The 19804-nt window shown below is 35.6% G+C and overlaps 1 protein-coding gene across 13 annotated transcripts in view; it reads left to right on the forward strand.

Annotated features, from left to right (window-relative positions):
* Window positions 1–19804, forward strand: part of LOC105490348 (dystrophin) — a 2266916-nt gene that overhangs the window by 1046579 nt on the left and 1200533 nt on the right. For all 13 annotated transcript variants that reach the window (XM_071089080.1, XM_071089088.1, XM_071089087.1 and 10 more), the window contains one exon: window positions 17881–18053. In XM_071089080.1, the coding sequence (XP_070945181.1) occupies window positions 17881–18053 (173 nt within the window). The remainder of the gene's footprint in view (window positions 1–17880; window positions 18054–19804) is intronic.

Below are 19804 nucleotides of genomic sequence, written 5' to 3' on the forward strand. Positions count from 1 at the left end.
TCTTGTGTTGAAGTAGGGACAAAAGTACTGACAACAGGGATTTTTAATACACTGGTTAAGATCTTTCAACTCTGGAATCTGTTTCATAGCATGTAAGCACAAATTTAATAATACCAATTACTTAAATGAAGGCAAAATTATGCCACGGGCAAAGTGACTGCTTCTATTCTGGTATTAGGAGAATCAGATAATAGCAAAAGGCACCATATGTACAAATCCAAACAACAAATCTGAAGGAAAATAAAAGAATTATTGTTTATATGCATATTGTAATAGAGGGGCATATTAGATAAAGGGTTGAATTTCACCAATTTAATAATATTAGAATAAAAGAATATTGCAATTACTCTAATCATGACTCATATAAAATTTCAAAGCAAAATTTGCTTGCAAATGCTTTTTGAATTCTACTTGAAATTTCTAATAGAACAGTTTAATGCATGAAAAAGATGATTTTTATTAATATATTGTGACTTTGTAGAAACTGATCTTTTGGACTCTACATAAACATTCGCAATAATGTGATCAGTGGTTTCTCTTAGAAAAATGGAGTTTTTCAACACATTTATTCAGTCTTAAATATAATTTGTTTCTTCAACAGCTTATATGACTCGGGATTTATTTGATTTGCTGTATATAAATGTGTGTATTTTCAAATATTAATCATTAACTGTAATTTAAGTCATGCTTAAGTTATTTCTATAGTACATTATTTTTCATTTGTATTATATGAAAAGATTTGTATTATAGAGAAGAGATTATGGATATTTGCTGCATTTCAGTCATGCCCAGCTCATATTTATATGTGCTTTGGTACAGTTTTCTTTTATGTTTTATACAAATCTCTCTTTTGTAGGAAATTATCCATTCTTTTTCCCCCACCATTATGTTATCAAGCCTAGCAGTTGCCCTACCTTGACTATTATGCTGCAATTTACTCCCAACTCTGCTAAAATGCACTTTAAGAACGCACTCCTACTCCTTCCATTCTCCCAGCAACACTATTTTCATAATCCCCATCATGTAAAGTGTAGAAAGCAGAAACTTCCATATTAAAACTTACAAATCATGAGGCTGGTAGAAGTTTTGAAGTTGCAATTAAGTTGTGGGGAGGTTTTCCTTTTATTCACAAATGATTGAAGCTGTGCTTCAACCAATTACGTCATTTTTTATGTGTGATATATAATTACCAATTCATTAATTATGCAAAGACAATGCATCATCCTATGAAGAACATTTTGGTCCAAATACATAGTTGTGTTTAGAAAGTGTTTTCTCACATGGGGACAATAAACCATGAAGAAAAAATTAAAAGATCAATTTACCATAGAGCCACCAAAAATAACTTTTTAACTTTTTTTAGAAGCTCCGTAAAACCTAGTTAATAAGTACTTTAATGCCTTTTGATTGAACACAATTCCCAATTCGATATGTCATTAATGTAGTGCCTGGTAGCTGGATGGGATGTAAAGAGTGTAAGAATTAGATTTATATAGGGTGTTGCCTTTATCTGTCAGATAAAGACAAATTCCAGAGAGTGAAAATGAACTGGAGTTTGAGTCTTTGGTTCTCTTATTTCTCATTTTCAATTTTAAGATAGATCTACTCCCCAACGGCTGCTGTCACAACAGCTACTAATGGGTTTTTCTAATCCCTTTTTCTTAGAAATGAAAGTTATATGCTCCTCTGCTAACCAAGTTACAAAGTGTCTCAAGGCATTTCTGATGCCTAAAACTGCTTAAAGCTATTATTTTCACCTTCCCAAAATATGAGGACAATAGTGCCTAGGGTTTTATAAGTCTATAAACATGTATACCTACATTTAAGTATGTGTATAACCTATTTAACTGCAGTACTACATTTTTCAAGAAGGTGATACATACACACAACCACCAGGAAGAAAAAATAGTATCTTTGTTGTTGTTGTTGTTGTTGTTGTTGTTGTTGTTGTTTTTCTCCATTACTGTATCTGGAACTCCTAGAACAGCACCTAGCACTTAATAGGTACTGAATATACATCTGTTGAATTAGTGAGTGATAGTCTGATACACGTAGGTGTGGACTCTGAGACAGAAGAAGACAGGGCAGTTTTAATCAGTGCCAGTACTAAAAGAGAAAACCACATTTACTTCTCTTTACATCATATCCTAACTCACTGAGTTAAATCATCTAGACATGTGAATTCTACAAATGTATACATATGTAAGCATGAAGAAATTGTTCTAGGTTTGTATATACTGAATCTAAAACAATCATTTATGAAAATGTGTGACAGGGAACCCACATATAATTAAAACATTACTAACATTTTTCCTCATCATTGAACTTTCATTATGTGGTTATGACAAGCAGTAGAGTAGAGAGTTTAGCAAAGCACTGTGTTGGAACCTAAAAAACTTAGAAAGATTTAACCTGATTGTTGATAGTTGTACCCTTGGGCAAGTAATATAAAATAATTAGGCCTGGTTTTTAACATTGAGATTAAATCAGTGATAATAATCGCCCCTGCCTACTCAACTGTACTATTGTGAAGATACAGTGAAATCATGTAGGACTATGTAGGAAAATTCCTGTTAAAATGTATAATTATATAAATTTCAAGATTTAAAAAATGCATATTGCTTTGTCAAACACCCCAAATTCTAAGAAAGTTATAAATTTCCATGTAAAGTATCCTAAAAACAAATTACCTTTAAGAATGTGTTAAACTTTATAAAATTATATGTTTGTATATTTTAAAAACTGTAAATAAAATGTTAACCACATAAAATATACATAAAGTTATTTCCAGATTTGACAAATATTCTAAAGCTAAAAAAAGTTAAAACAAGAGAATACATACAAGTTAAAACATATTTGCTTTTGACAAAATCTTCCTTAGAGGATCTTATAAACTTTTGATCATATTCTTTTATTGTACAGATGTTCCTTGACTTATGATGGGGTTATATCCAGATAAACCCATTGTAAGTTGAGAATTTTGTCTGTGGAAATGCATTCAATACACTTAACCTACCAAATATCATGGTTTAGCCGAGCTTACCTTAAACATGCTCTGAGCAACTATGTTAACCTACAGTTGCGCAAAGTCATAGAACACAAGGTCTATTGTATAATAAAGTGTTGAATACCTCATTCAATTTATTGAATACTATACTGAAGTATGGTTTCTAATGAATGTATATCCCTTTCGCACCACCCTAAAGTTGACAAATCATTAAGTAGAACCATTATAAGACAGGGACCATGTGTATTTCCAAGACTAGTTGTTACTTGTTCAGGAGTAATTTTTTTATTCTATTTATGTAAGGTATAAAACAAATAACTCACTTTATTGTGTATTTATCTTGAGGTACAGAAATGCAACTCTAAATTATTTCGAGATTCTGTGTACCATAACTTTTACCAAGAAGAGGATGCTGTTTTCTAGCTTGTTTTTAATTGTTGTTTTATTTTGTGCTTTAGTTTTTTTATGAAATGTGTTAATTTTTTTCCATTTCTATTTCAGTAACTTAAAACACATTGTTCTAATTGTGAGTTAAGAACCATGACAAAAACTATTGAAAAACATTGAAACTCTAAGCAAAGAATGATTTAATCAGTATTTTTTTGTGTGTGTCTTTTTTTCCTTTGGAGTCTTTACGTTTGTTTTTGTTGTTTATCTTTTTTGTTGTCTTTCCTTTGCCATTAAAAAAGCTAGTTTGTATTTATTTTTTTCCCGGTTAAATTTGAAACCATGAACATATTAAAATTGTAATACTATTACACTGAACCTTATGGATTGCCATCATGCCTTTCAAAATGTTTAAATATTGGCAATATCATATAGTTTAATACAATGACTTGTACCCAAGTCTGCTTATTTCTGAATATTAATATATATCATTCAACATCCTGAGGGGAAAAAAAAATCAAGAACTTTGTGTTGTAAATCACAAATGATTAACACACCAATTCCCAAATTTAATTTGCCAAACCACAGGCAAAAGAGTAAAGAGTGTTATCAATAAGGAAATCCATGGAGCTTCCAAAAAGGTAAAAAAAAAAAATGAGTGTTAGCTTCCTGCTCCCATATCATGGTTTTTGTTAATTTCTTTTCTTTTTTTTTTTTTTTTTTAGAAGAATGCATTTGGGTACAGAATGATTGTGTAAAAGAGCGATTTTGCTTTTCTGTCCCCTGTGTAAAACACTATGATGGAAAGCACATTTCCCCAACATCAGTAGCATTAGTTATATATAAAACAGGCGTAATATTACCAAATATGTTTTCTATTTTATCAAAATAGTTTACTGTCATCAATATTAATTTTTGCAAGTTTGATTATATTTTATCATGAATGGTAGCTACCTATGAAGTTGCTTAATCATTTATACTAAATTTTCATTTATCAAAATAATAAGATGCTCATGATTGCATATTTAAATAGAATTAAAAAGTATAACATGAATTTTTAAAAAGCATATTCCATTCATCAGTGATAATCAGTTTTTGAGGTTTTCTTGGATTGTTGTATTGCCTTGGAATTTTTCCTCCATAAGCCCTACCTGCCCCTCCTCTGCTGAGTCACACAACACTAAAAGCATATCCTGACTCTAAGAAATTTGGAATCAGAGAATGCCATATATTTTTAACGAAGAGAAAAGTACTTACTTCTATACAACCCTCCTTTGCCATGCGTGTGAGCCAATTTTTCTATTTGGATTTTCTATAAAATGATTTAGGCAATGTGTACAACTTAACACAAGATGTACGTATCATAAAAGGACTGGTAAAATTGTTTTCAATTTACTTAGTGCTGATGGACTAGTAAAGTGATCATTGGATCAGTAAAGTGCAGGGTTTTTTGTTTGTTTGTTTTTCTTTTTGTTCTTATTGATGCTCTGTGGCATCTGGAGAAATGGGCAGACATAATTTTGAGTAAAGGACTTCTTTGTTAGATACCTAATGTACTGTGAGGAAACCATAAGGAAGCTCAGCCAGGAAATGCTTATGGACTTCTATTCCACTGTTTAACAGGGAATGGCCAGTAAAAGTAAAGTAGAATAAACAAGCAATTACCCGAATAGCTCACATCTGACCAGACCTGAATACCTGTCTACAATGGTTGAACAGAGTAACAAATCTTAGAGGTTCAATGATTCAATTCAAACTGGATTTTCATAAGCAAGTTCAACTCAACTTTTTACTTCAAGTCAACAACTTTTTACTTCAAGCCAAGTGCTATGCTTAACACTCTAAAAGATAAGAAAGAAATATTAAGGAATAATCATGGTACTCTAGTAATTTATAACGTTATTGAATATACATATTATAGTTATACAAACAAGTTAGAAAGTAATAAAGACATTAAGGACATAATCCAAGCAAAAATATATAAGACATGAGTGTAACTGAAATCATGAAAAGAAGAAAGCAGCGCAAAAAGCAGAAACTAGGAAGAATTTTATAGAGGAGAAATACTTAGGCTGAGGTGAATATAATTGGAATCTGGACTAATCTTGAATCTGATAGCTGACAGTTATTATTTATGTGCCAGGACACATTCTAAACACTTATAGTAACTTGTATGGTCATCATAACAGCCCTACGAGGAAGGCTCTATTATTATTACCCAAACTCAGAGAAAAGGAGGTCCCAAGGATTTAAGTGACTTGCTCAGGTGAGATCGTTTTTAAATATCATAGTTGAAGTCCCACTCTGGATGTTCAAGCTCCAGAGTTTCTGCTCTTAAGCACTACACTATACAGTTTCTTGATGCAGAAAATGTTTTTAACTTTGAAAACAAAGTCAGTAAGGGTAAAACAACTGTATCAGAAGGACGTGTCTGAAGAATAACAAAGAGACTATCCTTCACTTTGTTATTCACTTTGATTATCCTTCCAAGTGTCTCTGCTGGCAAAGCACTAGGAAATCAAGCTGGATAAAAACTGTGAATCCAGTTTTTTCTTTTTCTTTTTCCCTGGAGTCTTGATTGCCTAAAAGATGGCCTTGAAAGTGTCCAAAAAGCTATATGTCATCATGCATGGATTTTGGACAGGGATAATCCTTAAAATGGCAGGATAAATTGGACACAAGAAAAAATAAAGAGATAAAAAATAAGTAAGGAGATATTTGTGTTCAGCATAGCTGGACCAATTTAGAAACCATACCCTTAATTCAGGTAGCTGTACCAGGACTCTCATTATTAAAGTTCACTCAGGAGATGTCCAACATCCTAGATTACCCATTTTCCTGTGTCAGTGCAAAATGGTTAAGTAAATCTATCTGGTAAAATAAATACTCTGATTGGTTGAGGGAAGGTTTTCTGTAAGGTATAAATAATTCCACCATGGCAACAGAACCAAGAGTCTCTGACTGTCTACCAATCTATAGACTTAAATTTTTTTCCCTGTACTTTCTTCTAGTTCCTTCTATTTCTGTTATCCCCAAAACACCTTGATATAGCCTTAAGCAGAATCGACCATCCAAGGGCTAACTCCCTCCTCCTGCTGGGTGCCTTCTCTGTTGCGCCCTAACAGCAGTGCATCTAAGCTCCCATCTTGACATTTTACTTATCCCCTTTCCCACCACCCTTAAATAAAATTCTTTTGTGTCAAAGTTTTATTTAAGTGATGGAAATGGCTAAGATTGTCTACAGGGTTGGGTTTGGAAGAAAAGAGGTCTGGAAAGGGAATATAGCAAAATACCAGTATTTTCTGAGCAAGTGTGGAAGAGATTAAAAGTTTCCCCTAGTGACTTTCAAATTCGTATCTCTAGTAAAGATTTCTCTCCTGAATCATGACATATATATGCATTTTATATATTCACTTAGAAATATAGTAAACATCTTAAATTTAGCATGTAAAAATCTTACACCCTAACCTTATCCTCCTGCAATTTTCCAGATTATAGTTAATGGCAGTTCCATTATTCCACTTGTCTGTGCCAAAATTCTTCATGTTATCCTTGAATCCTTTCTCTACCAACACACATGTAATTGGCCACCAAATCCTAAGGACTCTCGGCCTTTACAATGTATCCAGAATTCACTCCTGCCTCCACTCTGATCCGGATCAAACCACCATTATCTCCAGCATGGATGATTGCATTTGTCTCTTAACAACTTCTCCCTCCTTCCCTTCTCCCACGTAGACTCTAGTCTCAACATATTAGCCAGAGATACCTATTTAAATGAAAAGTCAGATTACATCCCCCGCTTCTTTTCAAAAGCCCCAATGCTCCCCAACCCCCTCAAAGTAAACAGGGAAGCCCTTATGTTCATAAGTCCCTCCGCGGGTTACCCACCTCATTCTGATATTTCTCTGGTGGTCGCTGACTCATACACTCCAGCCATAATAACTTCCTCCATGTTTCTTGACCACTCCTCCCGGCACATTCCAGTGTCAGGGCCCTTATACTTGCTTTAGCTGCCTGGAATATTATTTTCATGATTTTTCTTTAAATGGTTAATTTCTGCATTTCCTTCAGATCTTTACTTCAAAACTGCCTTCTTGATAAGGTCTTCCCTGACCCCTCCTATCTAAAATTCTGACCCCCCACTTTATCCTTCATTTCCCCTTACCTGCTTTCATTTGCTCCTCAGCACTGAACTACTATCTAATTGAGTATATAGTTTAGCCTTTTCTCTGTTTACTTTATTCTCCTATAGAAGGTGAGATTCCAGAGAGCGGGACTTTTTCTTTCTGGATCACTACTATATACCCAAGATATAAAATATGACGGTCTCAGGTCGGGCGCAGTGGCTCACGCCTGTAATCCCAGCACTTTGGGAGACCAAGGTGGGCGGATCACAAGGTCAGGAGTTCAAGGCCAGCCTCGCCAACATAGTGAGAGCCCCATCTCTACTAAAAATACAAAAAATTAGCTGGGCGTGGTGGCGTGCGCCTGTAATCCCAGCTACTTGGGAGGCGGAGGCAGGTGAATTGCTTGAACCTGGGAGGCGGAGGAGGTTGCAGTGAGCAGAGATTGCACCACTGGAGTCCAGCCTGGGTGACAGAGTGAGACTCTGTCTCAAAAATAAATAAATAGATAAATAAATAAATAAATAAATAAATAAACAAAGACTGTCTCATGGTAGGTTTTCAACAAATATTTCTTGAGTTAATGAATGAATACAGAGATGTAGCTGTTAGACACACAGAGAGAAACCTAGAAGATAATATTACTAGTTAAAACTAGAGAGGCTAGGGTTGTGTGATGAAAACTGTGCCTAACTGTACTGAATCCTGCCAAGGAGGGAAAGATGCAGTGGGGAAGCTATTGGAATTTCCTTCAGGAAATAAATATGGTTAAAAATGTGAATTATAAGTGCTTCCAGCTATCTGCTATTGTTAGTCCTTCAGAGAAATGAAAACTGAGAAATCATTAAAAGCAATTTTATCATTTCTTTTAAAAAATAAAGTTCGATATATTTCAAACCAGAATATCACTGAAACACTAAATCATTTTTAGGGGAAAATGCACTAAAACAGCAATTGATTTCATATTATCTTATATTTTAACTTATGCTTTTATATATTTGTAATTTTATTTCATTTGAAAACTTTTTTCTAATTGAAACTTTTTGAGAGAACACTGACAACTTCTGATGTAAAATTTTATTACTGAGGACAAACTTTTAAACAGAAGACAAATTAGCCAATTAATGTTTGTATATACATCCCACAGTGGACATATTATTTAAAATCTTAGCTTGGAAAGAGTTGTAGATTTGTGAAGGTATATGTCAGCTTATTTCTAGGTATGAAATACAGGAGCAAAGACACTTGTAAATTATAGCCATCCTTATTTAGTAATTGGATGTTGAAGATTAAGAAACGACTGAATTGAATGACCACAGAAATGGGACAGAGGAAATGATGTTTGTTTGTTTGCTTGTTCGGCTCACTGCAACCGCCACTTCCCAGGTTCAAGCGATTCTCCTACCTCAGCCTCCTGAATAGCTGGGATTACAGGCACCCACTGCCACACCTGGCGAATTTTTGTATTTTTGATAGAGACGAGGTTTCATATGTTGGTCAGGCTGGTCTCAAACTCCTGACCTCAAGTGATCCACCTACCTCGGCCTCCCAAAGTGCTGGGATTATAGACGTCAGCCACCCAGCCTGGCCGCTATTTTAAATAATAGAAGTTACACTGGCACTTTTCACAGTATTTGGGAGGCAATGAGCTTTGCTATAGGTAAAAAAAAAAAAAAAAAAAAAAAAAAAAAAAAAAAAAAAAAAAAATTTAAAACTTCAGTAAATTATTTTCAGTTTACTTTCATCAAAAGTGATTAACAGTAAGTTCAATTTGTCAGATATTGCTCTCCCCTACTCTAGTTCTGTTCAGGTTCTGCAATATCTACTTTGACATTTATACACATAAGTTTACCATTTAGATGGCAAAGGCAAGCTCTGAAATGAAAATCTCTGACAGCAAGGGAGTAGTTGTCACTTTACATTAAATGCAAGAAAAACTAAACAGTAGAAGTCTATCCCTTATGATAAAGAATGGAGCATAGTTAAGGGTTGCTTGAGACCTTTATCTTAAATGATTAGTTGACAAATAGGTCCCTTGTTTGTTTCCTAGATAAATTATCTGTATTCTCTGGCTTCTCCTTTTATACTGTTAAAGACACATACTCCGCAACACTTGAATAAACAAAGCATTTTTATGTCCAAATTATTTCTGTATGTGTCTCCTTTAAAAACCGATTATCTTCTTAAGGGAGAGACTCACATTTTAAAGTCTTTATTTTCATATCTCAAATTTGAGACTGATACTGTGTGTTATCAATAAACACTTATTTAAACAATAAGCTTTTCAATAGATAAATGAACTGAAGCCACATGGCTTATAGATATCTGCTTTTCCTTTAGGTATCTGGATTTCATCTGCCAGTTGTAAAAGTTACCATGCTGTCTAATTTTTCTCTATTCACAGTATATATTCAGGGTCTTATTCAATTTATTGAAGACGGAGAACCAGAGATGCAAATATCCTATTTCAAAATATTGAGGACTCGAGTTGTATAAATTCATGTACAGATGCCTTTCAGAAATTAAAATTTCTTTTTTATGTATATTTAGAATTTCCTTTTGCAGGAAGATTGGCTAAAAATAACTATCATACAGAATTTCAGTGGAGTAGTGAAGTGGTCAAGTCATAGGGGCATGTCAAAATTAAGAAGGGAGTTGACTAAAAAGTTGGTACTTTATCATTCTGACATCATGTTTTCAGATAAGGAATTATTCAGGGAGAGAAATAGAAATGCTATATTCTATAGTGATTCTAGGGATTTTTATATCACCATAGCAACTACAAGGGACTATGGCTTCATTTTTAGAGAGTCAGAAAGTATAAAGATCACTTATTTCTAGACAAACGAAAATAGTAAAATGCTATCAGAGATCTCATCTCTGACTTTAAACTATGGAAAGTGCTACAAAATTTTCTTTGGTGCACATACCATTTTTCTGTGTGTAATGCCTTGGGGACACAAATATGTGCAGGGACTTTAAAAAGGATTTATTTCCTGGACTCCAGCCAATTTTGACAGCATTCTCTGAGAATGCACCAAGGAGCTAATATCTAGATATCCAGGGAGTATGACATCCCCTGCCCCGGTTTTTGCTTTTTGCTTTTCTCATTTAAGATGAAAAGTTTTCCTGCATTTGCAACATGCTGCCCAGCATTGCTAAAACCGTTCATAACTTGATGCTGAGCAATCCTACAGCATTCCAAAGAATTGATAGCTCTCCAGAGACTCAGATTAAAATCAGGAAGCTTTGCAAGCTCAAATCCTCAGAGTATACATACACACACACATACATGCACACACACAAATGATATCAAAGCCATAACTGGACAACTTTTATATGCTGATGGGGAAGATCCTTTATCTCTTTCCTTGAATTTTTTCTCCATGGGTGCTTACAGCTATGCATTTAAAGGGTTTGGGCCGTCTGTGTACTAACAAATGTGATTGGTTACCCACTCTGAATTTAAGTAATCAGCCTTTCATTCAGCTGGCTGCTTGGTATCAAGTGGAGAACTTTGCAGCCTTATGGATCTTTGTCATTGGACTGGCAGCCAAGCAAGAATGATGGAGTCAGTGACTTAAAAAATTTAGAGTTGAATCAAATCAAGTACTTGTGAAATCAGGCTTCCCAGGTCAGGCAAGTTAACAGAAAGCAGCCAAGAAGATATGTTGGTGCATAGTTCTGGCACCTGACCTAATCAGGGTAGTGGAATAACCCTAAACATTCCACCCAAGACTCTAGGCTTGGAGCCATCAGAAGATGGTAGTAAAATTCTACCAGGTAAATAAAAGTAAAGAAATAATACTAGAGATATGCTTGAGTTCAATGACTTTTAGGGCATTAATCATAGGTATTAAATCCATTGTATCTCTTATTATAATTTCAACTATATTTTAGATTCAGGAATACATGTGCAGGTTTGTTACATGGATATATTGATATTGTTTGATGCTGAGATTTGGGATATGAATGACCCCGTCACCCAGATAATGAGCATAGTATCCAACAGTTTCCGTTTTACTATGAGTTTTGTTTTTATCAGTAGTAAACTTTTCTTCAATAAACAAGTCTCTGATGTCAAATACGGCATACTGCAATGTTGTGCTAAGCTATTTTTGATTTTGTAGTGAAAGAGAATGACAGCAAAAGACAGTCTGGTCTGCTTACATTTATGTTTTCCACTTCCAACATGCTGCTGTTGCTCTTGATAAGATCACCAATGGCCTCCTAAATTGCCCAAGTTGACTTTTCCCTCCTGGTCCTAGCTGCATCTGACTGGTTGACAGCTCTCTCCCTCTTTGTGGTTCTCCTCCTGCGTCTGATGACTATTATTCTTTAGGGATACTCATCTCCTTCCTCTGCCCATGCTTTCCACAGAGGTTCATCTTTATGCCACATTTCTTCTCACTCTTTTCACTCTAAACACCATTCCTGAGCAATCTGACCACCCCTAGTCTTATTCAACATCACACATATTCCAATGACTCAATTTTCTATGTGAAATTGCTAAAAGACAGTTTTAACCTGAATTCCTCCAGATAAGTAAATTCTCAGACTATTTCTGTGTTGGCTTGTTCTTTCTTTTGTATGGTAATACCTGACCTATCAGATAAGTACTTTTTCCACAGAGTTAAATTGAGGTGCTAAACAAAAGAAATAGTGAAAGCTTTCCATTACAAGATGTACATAGACTTGAAGAGAATGCCTTGAAATTTTATTTTAAAAACACCTTCTTTATCTGAAATTCACTCACATCACCCATAACTGTTGTATCTTATCCTGTTGCTGAGCTGATATATAAGACATGAGAACACAGTTGCTTTTTTTAAGGTTCCCATTGTAAGCATTGGCTTTTATCTTTTACAACTGATATTGTCCATAGTCTCACCTGCCTCTACAGCTTAGTTGTTGCTCAAGGCATGTCCTCATGCACCATAAACATGAAATCTTAGAATAACGCAGAAAACCCTCTAAGTTTTATTGTTAACTTCTTTCCTGTTTCCCTCTCTAATTGTGAAGTTTTCTTCAGAGCCCATCATCTGGAAAGCTGTACAATCAGCAGCAGTCACTCCCTATTTAACCCAGTCTCCAACTTACAAATGATTAAAATCCTTCCCAATTTTGACTGAAGATAGGCAAGAATATTCCCTTTGTTTTGGGAGGCCAAGGCAGGCAGATCACGAGGTCAGGAGATTGAGGCCATTCTGGCTAACACGGTGAAACCCCATCTCTATTGAAAACCAAACACCGCATGTTCTCACTCATAGGTGGGAACTGAACAATGAGATCACTTGGACTCGGGAAGGGGAACATCACACACCGGGGCCCATCATGGGGAGGGGGCAGGGGGGAGGGATTGCATTGGGAGTTATACCTGATGTAAATGACGAGTTGATGGGTGCTGACGAGTTGATGGGTGCAGCACAGCAACATGGCACAAGTATACATATGTAACAAACCTGCACATTATGCACATGTACCCTAGAACGTAAAGTATAATAATAATAAAAAATAAATTTAAAAAAAAAGAAAAAAAAATACAAAAAATTAGCCGGGCATGGTGGCGGGCGCCTGTAGTCCCAGCTACTCGGGAGGCTGAGGCAGGAGAATGGTGTAAGTAAACCCAGGAGGTGGAGGTTGCAGTGAGCCTAGATCACGCCACTGCACTCCAGCCTGGGCGACAGAGCAAGACTCCGTTTCTAAAAAAAAAAAAAAAAAAAAAAAAAAAAAAAAAAAAAAAAGATTCCCTCTTTTGATACTTGTTAACATTTATATTTAGTCAGGAAACACAAGATCTCTGGATGACAGAATATACCATTAATTACTCAAAAGCATCTTAGGGCAAGATGTTTATCTGTGAGTGCAGGGGTTGTAGTACAGGAGAGAAACCCCAATATTGTGGATCTCAGAGCTTATATACAACACCTGATGCATCAGGAGGAGAGTGAGAGAGACAGACATACAGAAAGACAGAGACTTTGCTCTGGGATATAAACCAAAGATCTAAGTCTATTATTTTTGGAATATAAGTTGAAATGTAATCAAAGGGCTCTTAGAGATAAAAGTTTTTAAGTCTCTCCGGAGCAATGCACTAAATTCCAAGGTAAGCTTGCCATTCAGTCATCCTTTAAGTCAGTTACCAGAACTCTTTGCTCAGAAAGCCTGGTCCATGTATCCAAATGTGAAAATATGTATGGCTCAGCAATCCTTGTCATCTTATTCCTCAAAATCTGATTTCACCTGCCTATGGAACATCTACAGTTTGATGCCTCAAAGGCTTTTCATTATGACCAAGTCCAAAATTGAACTAATCATTTATGCACACATATACAAGCATGTACCCATGGAACCTATTCATCCATCTGAAATCCTTTTACCCAATGACACCACAAATCATGTGGATGCCCAGTTTAGATACCTAAGAGTCATTCAAGTTCTTCCTCTTCTTCACCCAACACACAGCCACTGAATTCTGCTGAGCTGTTTTCCTAAACTCCCTTCCCACTTCAACTCAAATGTGAATAGCAGCTAGATACTTGATTTAATTAATGAACTTTTGTTAATATTGTCGGTGTGGTAATGGTATTATATGTACTTTCTGAAAAAAGAGTTATCATGAGAGAATATTTCAGCAAGAGAAAAATGCTGAAGTATTTATGGATAAAAAATATATCAATTTGTTTCAGAATAATCTAGTTGAAGAGGTGAGTGGGTGGGGTGATACATAAAATAAGGTTGTCCATGGAGTCATAACAGTTGGCACTGGATTATAGGGTTATGGGAGCTATTTGTATTATTTTCCTACTTTCATATATATATGAAATCTTACATAATGATAAATTTTAAAAATCATAGTTCCCCATTAGCTACTGAAGTACAGGCAGAATTTTCTGTTGAAATTCAAAGTATATTATTGAATATCCTCAGCCTCTGTTTCCTGGCCCACCTTCCCCTAAGCTTCTATGCTACCAAAAAGGCAACCAAATATGACTGCACTTGTTACCTAGCTTTGCGTGTGTGTTACCTACTAGCTCTAATGTTCTTCCCACTTCTACTAGTCAGGTATGTCTACTGCAGATTGCTCCTTCTTCATGAATTCTTTCCTGAGCCTAAGACCAAATATGATATATGATATATTTTTTCTCTGAACTTCTAGAAGATGTTTGGTACCACTAAGAACACTCATCTATTCCTTCTCATCTAGCTAAGGCTTCTGTACTTCCATTTTGTTCTTCAATTCTTCAAACCATACCCTTTCTTACTACTACAATAAAACCCACTTAAAACTTCTTAAAAGCAAACTAAACTGTGTTTCACCCACCTTTCTTTCTGCTATATTGCTCCTTACACATGGGAAGAACTCAATACATTTTGTTCAGTGGACCCTATATATGATTTAGATGATCAAAATAACCAAATTCATACTTGCAAGAATAGCCAGAATGTAGTTTTTAGCAAATTTATTTGAGAATAAATATGTTTAGATTTCTCTTTCTTCTTATATAACACATTTGTGGTTTGTGATTTCTTCATTAAATAGAATATAAATAAAGCATGGATTCAATTTATGGGATCATCTATTCATTCATTCAACAAAAAAGCATTTGCCATCTATCATGTGCCAAGCACAGGTTTGAGCTTTGGAAGCCCAACAGATAACAACATCCCTATGCTCATAGATTTCAGTCTAATGGTATATACAGGCCACTTGATATATATTTTAATGTTAGAAATAAGTACTATAAAGAAAAGGGAAGAATAATGCAAGGAATAAAGAGTGATTGCTGATGCTATTTAAAATAGGGTAGTAGAGAAGGCCCCTTTAAAATGAGAAAGAAGTAAGGGAACCAGTGATATAAATGTTGGTTAGGAAAACTATTTTTGGCAGGGAGAACAGCAAGGGCGGAAATCTTGAAGCAAGAATATAGTTGGTATACTCAAGTAATGCAGTAAAGCTAATGAGGGTGGAGTGTTGTGGACTATGAAGAGACTGGGAAGAGATGAAGTTGGAATGGTAGGTAGTATACAACCAAGTCATAGAGAGATGTATAGGTCATAGTAAAGATTATGCTTTTAAAAGAAAAAAAAAAGTCAAAGCAAGTTTATTAAGAAAGTGAAGGAATAAAGAATGACCACTCCATAGGCAGTGCAGTGGCATGGGCTGCTCGACTCAGGATACTTTTAGTTATTTCTTGATTATATGCTAAACAAGGGGTGAATTATTCATGAGGTTTCTGGGAAAAGGAGTGAGCAATTCCCAGAACTGAGGGTTCCTCCCATTTTAGACAATATTGGGTAACTTCTTGACACTTCCGTGGAATTTGTAAACTGTCACGGCGCTGGTAGGAGTGTCTTTTAGCCTGCTAATGCATTGTAATTAGTGTATAATGAGCAGTGAGAAGGACCAGAGGTCACTTTTTTCACCATATTGGTTTTGGTGAGTTTTGACTGGCTTATTTACAGCAACTTTATCAGCAAGGTCTTTGTGACCCGTATCTTGTTCTGGCCTCCTGTCTCATCCTGTGACTTTGAATGCCTGACTTCCTGGGAATGCAGCCCAGTAGGTCTCAGCCTTATTTTACCCAGCCCCTATTCAAGATGGAGTTGATCTGGTTCTAATGCCTCTGACCTATTTCCCCCCTTTCTTTTACAAGGGAACCCTTAATCCTAAGGGTTGTAGAGGGATGAAGATACATCTTCTGTTACTTCTTCAGGCTGAATATGGGTGATGATATTTCTGCCTAACTATTAGGGTGTCTTGTATTCAGGGTAGAGAGGAGCTCAGTCAGCAATTATCAGTTTGGTGAGGGCCGTTCATAATTGGTAAATGGTGGTATCTGGAAGATTAGTAAGTTTTCAATTTAAGAAAACATTGACTAAGCTTATACTGCATTCCTACACAGAGTACGACAGCAAATATATTCCACAACCGTAAAACAAAATAAGTAAAATTATCCCAAGTAAACTAAATTAGAAGGCTTTTCATGAACTGGGCAACTGTTGGAACCAAAGTGATATGGGGTTGCTAGCTGATTCCAATACATGTCCAGAATTAGAATACTGATGCAGGTTTTTACATTACCCGCCCTTCTTGTTTCTTCTGAGGTATAGTCAGAGATCACTGGCAGATTCACAGGAATAAGCAGGGTCAGTCTATATTGCAGGAAAAAACTCAAACAACTGATGAGACTAATAGCAGGTGTACCATAGTTCTTAAAACATAATTTTTTTTTTTCTCTCTCCAGTCTCCCATTTTTACTAAAGACAAATCATCACAGGACTGATTTGCTTTATTATACTTGGTCTGAGTAGTTGTATAAAGTGCAGCAAGAATAATTGTTTTTCATGTAGGCTTTTGAAATTGGCTGTGATTGAACTCTGTGATGAAGAGCCACTGGAAGATTTTGAGCAGAGGAGTGATATGATCCCAATTATGTTTTGAAAGAATCTTTTCGGCTCTTGTGTGGAGAATTATCCACTAGAGGGGAAAGACTGGAAGCAAGAGGACCATTTAGATAGATAATTTCTGTAATTCAGATGAGAGATAACGATAGCTTATATCAGAGCTGTAGCAAGAAAGGTAGTGAGAAGTGGTCAAATTCTGGATATGTCCTGAAAGTCAAGCCAGAACAATTGTCCAATAATTCAAATACTGGAGACTGAAAAAATTAAGGATGGCTCCAAAGTTGTCAATCTGAGTAATTGTTAATTGAATTACTATAATTCAATTGAAATCAGTAATTGCCATTTACTGAAATGAGGGAATCTATGGGAGGAGAAGGATTAGGAAATGCAGTTCAGAATTTTGTTTGCATCATATTAAGTTTGAAAGTCTCGTGAGACCTCCAAGTGTTGAGAAAGTACTAGCATTTGTTAGAATGGAGTTCGGAGGAGATGTCCAGGCTTGCGATACACATTTGGGTGTCATTGTCTTATACAGGATATTTGAAATTATGAGAACAAATGGGAGGGATTATGGACAGAGAAGAAAAGAAATGCAAATACTGAGTCAGAGCACTCTAACATTAAGATCAGGATGAGAGGGATCCAGCAAAGGAAACTGAGAAGCAGTGGACATAAAGGTAGAAGAAAAACCAGAAGAGGTTAGGATACAGAAGCCAAATGAAGGCAGTTTTAAGATGTAGGGAGTGATCCACTCTCTCAGGGCGAGGTCTATGATTTACCTATTGAATTTGAGCATGTCAAAGTCACTGGACTTCATGGTTATTAACTTTAAAAAGTCAGTAATTAAGAAATGCAACACCATTTGTTACCTTTGGGATTTATACATATTTTTTCTCTTTCTATAGACAGCTAATTCATTTTTTTACGTGTTTTAAAATTTTTATATTACAGAATATAAAAGATATTCTACAACAAAGCTCAGGTCGGATTGACATTATTCACAGCAAGAAGACAGCAGCATTGCAAAGTGCAACGCCTGTGGAAAGGGTGAAGCTACAGGAAGCTCTCTCCCAGATTGATTTCCAATGGGAAAAAGTTAACAAAATGTACAAGGACCGACAAGGGTAGGTAACACGTATATTTTGCTTGATACTTACAGAAATGATTTGTTTTCAGGGAACTGTAGAATTTATTTCAGTACCCTCCAAGGAAAAAAGACAGGGAAAAAGAAGTATCACTGTCATTGAAAAATGGTAAGTAAAATGAGAACAAATAATGATGAACAATTCAGAAAAATGAGCTGAACTGTAGAAATTATTCAGTATTAAATTTAGCATTATGTTGAAGCATTGTATCTTCTAAAATTTCAGGTAATCGTAAATCAGATTGGGTCATTAAATTGAGGTGCTATAAACAGTTGTTCGATATAACATATTTATCTTTAGTCAAATCTGTGTCCAAAAATGTATAGGAGTTTGATACTTAGATTAACATGTTTAAAATATTGCCTATCAATAAAAATTGATTTTCATTTATTTCTATTTTGGAGGGCAACACTTTACACTTTGCATAACCCTCCCTCACATTTTTCTTTTGCAATGGGGAATTTGTTAATTTAAAATCATATTTCTTTTTATCTTAATTGAAATATTTAGCTGTTGACTTAATTGAAGGGGGCGCAGAAATTCAGTTACATTATTTAGCCTCACATCACAAGAAGTGGAATACTTTTTCTTTTACATTTTGAGATTAAAAGTAATAAAGTTATCCAACAGCTTAAAGTGATTCATTTCAAAGTTCTTTATTCTCAAGGTAGGCTTCTTAATTATTCTCAGAGGAAATCAAATCATTTGTCTAATAATTACAGGGAACCTCCATGGTATCTCTTACATCTGTCCATTTCTAACCATCTTTACTCCTATTTTAGTTCTTGGTTTACTACATCAGGCACCTAAAGAGATTTCTAGCATTAATCTCAGTTGTCTGAAATGATTGTCTCTACTTTGTTCTCAATGATCTTTCAGTGGTCATCATTTTTCTAAAGTGTAAGAGCTTCGGTACTATAATCTCATTCCCTTGAGAATGACACCCTGACTCCTTAATTGCTTATAATTATCTGGTCAGCCTCAGTGTTTATTTCTTCCTGCCTGCCCTACAGCCAGCCCCTCCGAATTATGTTCTAGCGATATTAAATCAATTTGTGGATGCCCAAGTGTTTTGTTCTCCCTCTGACCTACCTGTTCTTTAGGTCTCACTTCAGATGTTGTCTTTCTCTAGAAATCCTAAAACGATTACTTGCTCATAACATCTGGAAACTCAGATATTGTTTCATCATTTAATGTAATATATCAATAAGTCATTTATGTATTTGTAAATTTTCCAGACTTGGTGGCTACCCTGTAGAATATAAGATCTGATGCGCCTACTCCTAGAACCTAACACATAGTAATCAATTTGTTTACTTTTCTGGCTCCCGCACAAGCTCTTTATAGAAAAGGGCTATGTTTTATTTGTGTTATATGCTCAGGATTGATATAGTGTTGAGCACAGAGTGGGTGTTCAATGTGTCTGGACTCAAGCCTCCTCTCAGAAACCTGAGAATATTTCCCCTTTGCATAGTCTAACAGATTTATCTCAACTTCCAGGCCAGGTGCAGTGGCTCATGTCTATAATGCCAGCCCTTTGGGAGTCCAAGGCAGGCAGATCATTTGAGGTCAGGAGTCCAGACCAGCCTGGCCAACATAGTGAAACCCTATCTCCATTAAAAATACAAAACTTACCTGTGCATGGTGGCATGTGCTTGTAGTACCAGCTACTTGGGAGGGTGAGGCAGGAGAATCCCTTGAACCCAGGAGGCAGAGGCTGCAGTGAACCA

Source organism: Macaca nemestrina, chromosome X (assembly GCF_043159975.1).
Source record: "Macaca nemestrina isolate mMacNem1 chromosome X, mMacNem.hap1, whole genome shotgun sequence".
Lineage (NCBI taxonomy): Eukaryota > Metazoa > Chordata > Mammalia > Primates > Cercopithecidae > Macaca > Macaca nemestrina.